This window comes from Penaeus vannamei, chromosome 10, assembly GCF_042767895.1.
Source record: "Penaeus vannamei isolate JL-2024 chromosome 10, ASM4276789v1, whole genome shotgun sequence".
NCBI lineage: Eukaryota > Metazoa > Arthropoda > Malacostraca > Decapoda > Penaeidae > Penaeus > Penaeus vannamei.
Window position 1 is genome coordinate 6,149,510 of NC_091558.1, and position 5,000 is coordinate 6,154,509.

General features: G+C 43.7%; 1 protein-coding gene across 1 annotated transcript in view; it reads right to left on the reverse strand.

Moving 5' to 3' along the window:
• Positions 1 to 3,328: 3,328 nt before the first annotated feature.
• LOC113822725 (transmembrane protease serine 13-like) overlaps positions 3,329 to 5,000 on the reverse strand; it is a 2,379-nt gene continuing 707 nt past the window's right edge. The window contains exons 2-3 of the mRNA XM_070126005.1: positions 4,895 to 5,000; positions 3,329 to 3,437 (exon numbers count right to left, since the gene is read on the reverse strand). The exon at positions 4,895 to 5,000 is cut by the window's right edge and continues 371 nt beyond it. Of these exons, the coding sequence (XP_069982106.1) occupies positions 3,329 to 3,437; positions 4,895 to 5,000 (215 nt within the window). The remainder of the gene's footprint in view (positions 3,438 to 4,894) is intronic.

Below are 5,000 nucleotides of genomic sequence, written 5' to 3' on the forward strand. Positions count from 1 at the left end.
ACACTAAATAAAAAAAGCTGGAATAAAGTAATGTTCAACTGTGATAACGATTGTGAAGATGACGATTATGATGATGATTATGATGAACAACAACGGTCAATAACAATAACAACACCAATAATAACAATAATAAAGTAATCATCGCAATCATCATCATCATCATAACAACAACAACAACAACAATAATAATGGTAATGGTCATAGCAATACCAATAATGATAACATTAATGATAATAACAATATCAATAATAATAACGGTAACAATAACAGTAGCAATATCAAAACAACAATAATAATCATCATAAAAATAATAAAAACTATATTAATTATACTACTATCACTACTACTACTACTACATCTGAAATAAATAATAATAATAATGAAATAATAATAATAATAATAACAATAGAACGATAAGAATTATTTCAAAAATAATGATAATAATGATGATGCTGAAGCTGCTGCTGCTGATGATGATAAGGGTGATGATGATGGTGGTGGTGATGATACTGATGCTGATGCTCATGCTGATAATAATAATAATGATAACAATTATAATAATAATAATAATGATAACAACAACAACAACAATAATACAAATCATTTTAATAAGAATAAGAATAATCAAAATAATAACAATAACGATAACAATGATCATAACAACAACAATAATGAAAATACAATTGCACAAGCAACAGCAATTTCCATTCCCCAAAGCAAATGCAAACCGAAATCTTAAGACAAAGTAAAATGCAAGTCCAAAGTCAAGAAGAGGCACGGAGAATAAACGGTTTAGTGCCAAGAAGACAAGGATAACAGAAAGAACAGATAAGGGGAGTGTCGAGTAGGAGAAGGAAGAAAAGTTGCGGAGGACGAAATGCAAAGGCAAAGAGGAAGAGCAAGAGCAAGAGAAAGAGAAAGAGGAAGAGAGAGAGAGAGAGGAGGGGAGGATAAAAAAGTTAGGAAGGACGAAACGCAAAGGGAAAGAGAATAGAAATAGAAAGAGGAAGAGGAAGAGAAAGAGAGAGAAAGGAGAGGAAAAAAGTTTGGAAGGAGGAAACGCAAAGGGAAAGAGGAAGAGGATGAGTAAGTGAAAGAGAGAGAGAGAGAGGGAAAGCGAGAGAGAGAGAGAGAGCTAGCAAGAGAGCGACAGAGCGCCGCAGGAGACAAAGGGCGTCGGCAAGCCACGAGGGCGCAGAAGGGCCAAGGAGGCGTCGTCGCCCAGAGGTCCTCGCATCCCTCTCCCTCTTGCGCCGTTTTTCCTCGGAATCACTAAACACAATATCCACTCCTCCGGCCGCCCTCGCCCCTGCCGGTCGCATCGCGCTATAAAGATGGCTAAACTGTGCCAAGGGCAATACTTTCACTTCTCGATGGTAATTATCTCCTCAACAATTATACATCTCGCCAGCACCTACAACCCTAGGCAATTAACATTTTTTTTCCCGACGTAATCTATTCCGCGATACCAACAAGGTACTTTTCGCTTTACCTCCATTCCCCGCCCTCATCTGACCCTTTGTGACCTTTATTAAATAGTCTCCTGATTCCCTCTCGACCCCTTATGCTTCTCACCTCTTTGTATCTCGGACTCATCTACTTGCATATTCTTAAGACTTCGTTTTCCCCCCTGCAACATCTGCATCATTTCACTCACGTCTATTTATACTTTTCTCCTCTTCTCTTGTCCGGAGGACGTGGCATCTCTCGTCCATTTTGCTTCGTCTGTTTGTCTGCTTCTTGTGTGTGTGTTTCCCCCCCCTCAAGTCAGCAGTTCGAATTGATATTCAGAATTCCCGGGCGATATTCTCACCCTTGTCATGCTGCTCCGCGTCGGCCGCACGTCCCGCCGCGTCAGAGAACAGTGCATCAGGAGGTGATAAGGCCGTGTCCTTTTCCTCCGCCGACAATATTGCCCAACAAAGGCCTCGTGCGAATGTCCCCCTTTTCTCTGACCTAGCACGTCCCCCGAGCATGACCTCGAGCTTATTGTCACTTCCTCCGACCCATCACGTCGCCTGGGTCGGGTCCGCGCGAGTGCTGACTGTCCCTGGCTCCTTGTCCATCAGGCGAGGGCGGCCGGGATAGCGCGGGTATTGTGGTTCCCTCCGCCATTGCACGCAGCCTGGCTAAGACCTCGCCGGTATTGGCCCTCCTCTGCTGATGCATGATTCAGGGCGTCGCGGCGGTGAGTCCTCCGCCTGTCCGTCTAATGAATAACCTGCTCGGGGCCGCTCCGTTTCCGCTGCTCTTCGTCGGGATATCGCTCACTCCGAGGGCGCCGCTGACACGGCCGCTCGACTCGCTAACTGGGAAGCTGTTGGGACCGGAATACACGGGTCGCCATTACCAATAACGCATCCTTCCTTGCGCCATGAATTATGCATCTCTCCTCTCCTTGGATATTGCATGAATAAATGCGAAGTCATTTGCGCGAACCTTGCCTCTAATTCTTTGCATAAACGTATTTCACTTTCAGATGATTAAATACGTAATAAACACGATCGGTCTCCATGGGTTTGCACATTTCCCTTATGTCGACACGAAGGAAATTCTGCCACATATTGCAGACTTTCATGCATAGATAATGCAGAAACAACCCAATTCCATAACACTATTTTCGCAAGATCATGCGAGTTCACCGACTGAGCGAAAACGGACTCCTCTGAATGCATCGGAGAGTACTGATCCGGTATAACTCATGCCATTGTGCACTGAAGTTTAAGTAGAGTTTGATGAGTTTAATAGATCAGATGATTGCAATTCGCTGAATTTACCTGACTCCCTTTGTTCTATTCAATAAATATTCATGTGAATAGACATGAGTCCTCTATTCGTCAGTTTTGTTTCGGAAGAATCATAGCTTTGTTATCAGATAAAATCGAAGCAAAAACGCACTTGTAAATGAATAAGAATCTGTCCATTTTACTTTACTTAAAAACAACGGCAACAACACTATAAAGAGAGAGGTAGAAAAAAATCATTTCGCATTCTCTTAACCCAAATCCTTTATCACAATTAACATTTCTCTCTGGCCGCCTTCCGGTTACCCACTCCCTCTCCATCTAATTTCTTCCCCCTCCTCTCCGCCCTTAGGACATTCCCCCCCTTCCCTCCCTACTTACCTTTCTAATAATCATCCAATTCCCCGGGCGACTTTTTCTCTCATCCGCCGGAAGCTGGGGAAAGCTACGGCACGATTCGATAATTTATTCTAGTCGATGGATCATACACATCGCTGCGGTGAAATACATGGGTATATTCTGACCGAACAGAATTTCATAAAAGGTGGTCTTTCTGCACAGTCTCTAATACGCTTCCATTCGCATCATATTCGGATAACACGGTGTTCGAGAATAACAACTGGATGTAGATTTAACTTTGGAATAATCAAATGAATGATTTTCATATCATAGTCATTGTTCATGTTTTTACATCTATAAGAATATTCTTGGTATAACTATTACCGTTTTTGATCACTATCAACATTATCATTTTTGTTCCCATTACTATTATTATCAACATTATTCTTATCATCCGTATTTTCTTACCGGCACTATCATTGCTACAATTCGTTATCATTTTTAGTATCATCACTATCTTAATCATTATCACTTTTACAACTTGTGACGCACCAACGAAACATCAAAATAGCAGACATGGCATAAGTTTTTAAACATAAGTAGCACAAACTCCAAAGAGAAGTCCGTTTTGCTGATTAAAAGTTATACCAATTCTAGTTAAGCTACTTACTCACCGACACCCCCTCCCCCCCCCTTACCCCTCCAACCTCTGACCCTGCGTTCCCTAGATCTGCCCCGTACACACACTCACACACAAAGACACACGCACACACACACACACACTCACACATACACACACAGGCACAGACACACACTCAGAGTCATATTTACATTCGCACTCTCACTCTCACTCACACATACACACACACACACACACCATTTGGGGCAAATATTTTCTAATATTTTTTGAATATCCTCAATGTACAATCTAAACAAGTCGTTGCAAAGACTATACAAAAAAAAGAGTCCTTGCTTTCGAACACGTACATTTCCTCCCTCTTCCTCCTCCCCCCTTTATTTCCATTTATCTATCTATTTATTAATTGACCTATTTCCACACGTACATTTCCTTCCTCTTCCTCCCTCCCCCTTTATTTCCATTTATCTATTTATTTATCAATTAACCCATTTCCTTTTCTTCTTTTCCCAGTCCGGTTTCCTCTTTCCCATGAGCCGTCAGCACCCGCCCTCTGCCAGTCTCCCCCCCCCCCCCGCGCGAGCCTTCTTGTAAAATGCTGAGCGTTATCTTTCGAGGAGCTAGTTTAGGAACCCTTTCAAGAGAGCAGATATATAGTCACTTAAGACGAACATTCAACCCGAAGAATATGTGCGAAGATAGTGCGAAACGCCACGGAAAAACTCTCCTCCTGTGATGTTTTATTTCGAGTAGTCCTCGTCGATGATACCGTAAACTCTCGGAGATATGGGGTGTTAGGGCGGAGCAAGACAAAATGGTACCTACTGTGTATGCCTATACTTACATACAAAAGTACATACATATGCACTTACGTAAATATATATATACAACATACATACAGGCATGCATACTCTACATGTGCGCACAAATACATATACACATGAGAGATACTTCGTGTGTGTGTGTGTGTGTGTGTGTGTGTGTGTGTGTGTGTGTGTGTGTGTGTGTGTGTGTGTGTGTGTGTGTGTGTGTGTGTGTGTGTGTGTGTGTGTGTGTATGTATACAGGCGCAAGGGCATGTGTGTCCAGTTCCCGACTCGCTCGCCCTCCCCTGCCCGCATCCCTTTGGCCAGAGGAACGAACCGTGCCCTCCTCCCGTCCCCCCACCCCCCCACCCCTTCCCCCGAGCTGGCCTTCCACCGAGGCCGACGTGGAGCGGCGAGGAGCGGCGGGGAGCGGCGTGGAGCGGCGAGGAGCGGCGGGGAGCGGCGAGGAGCGGCG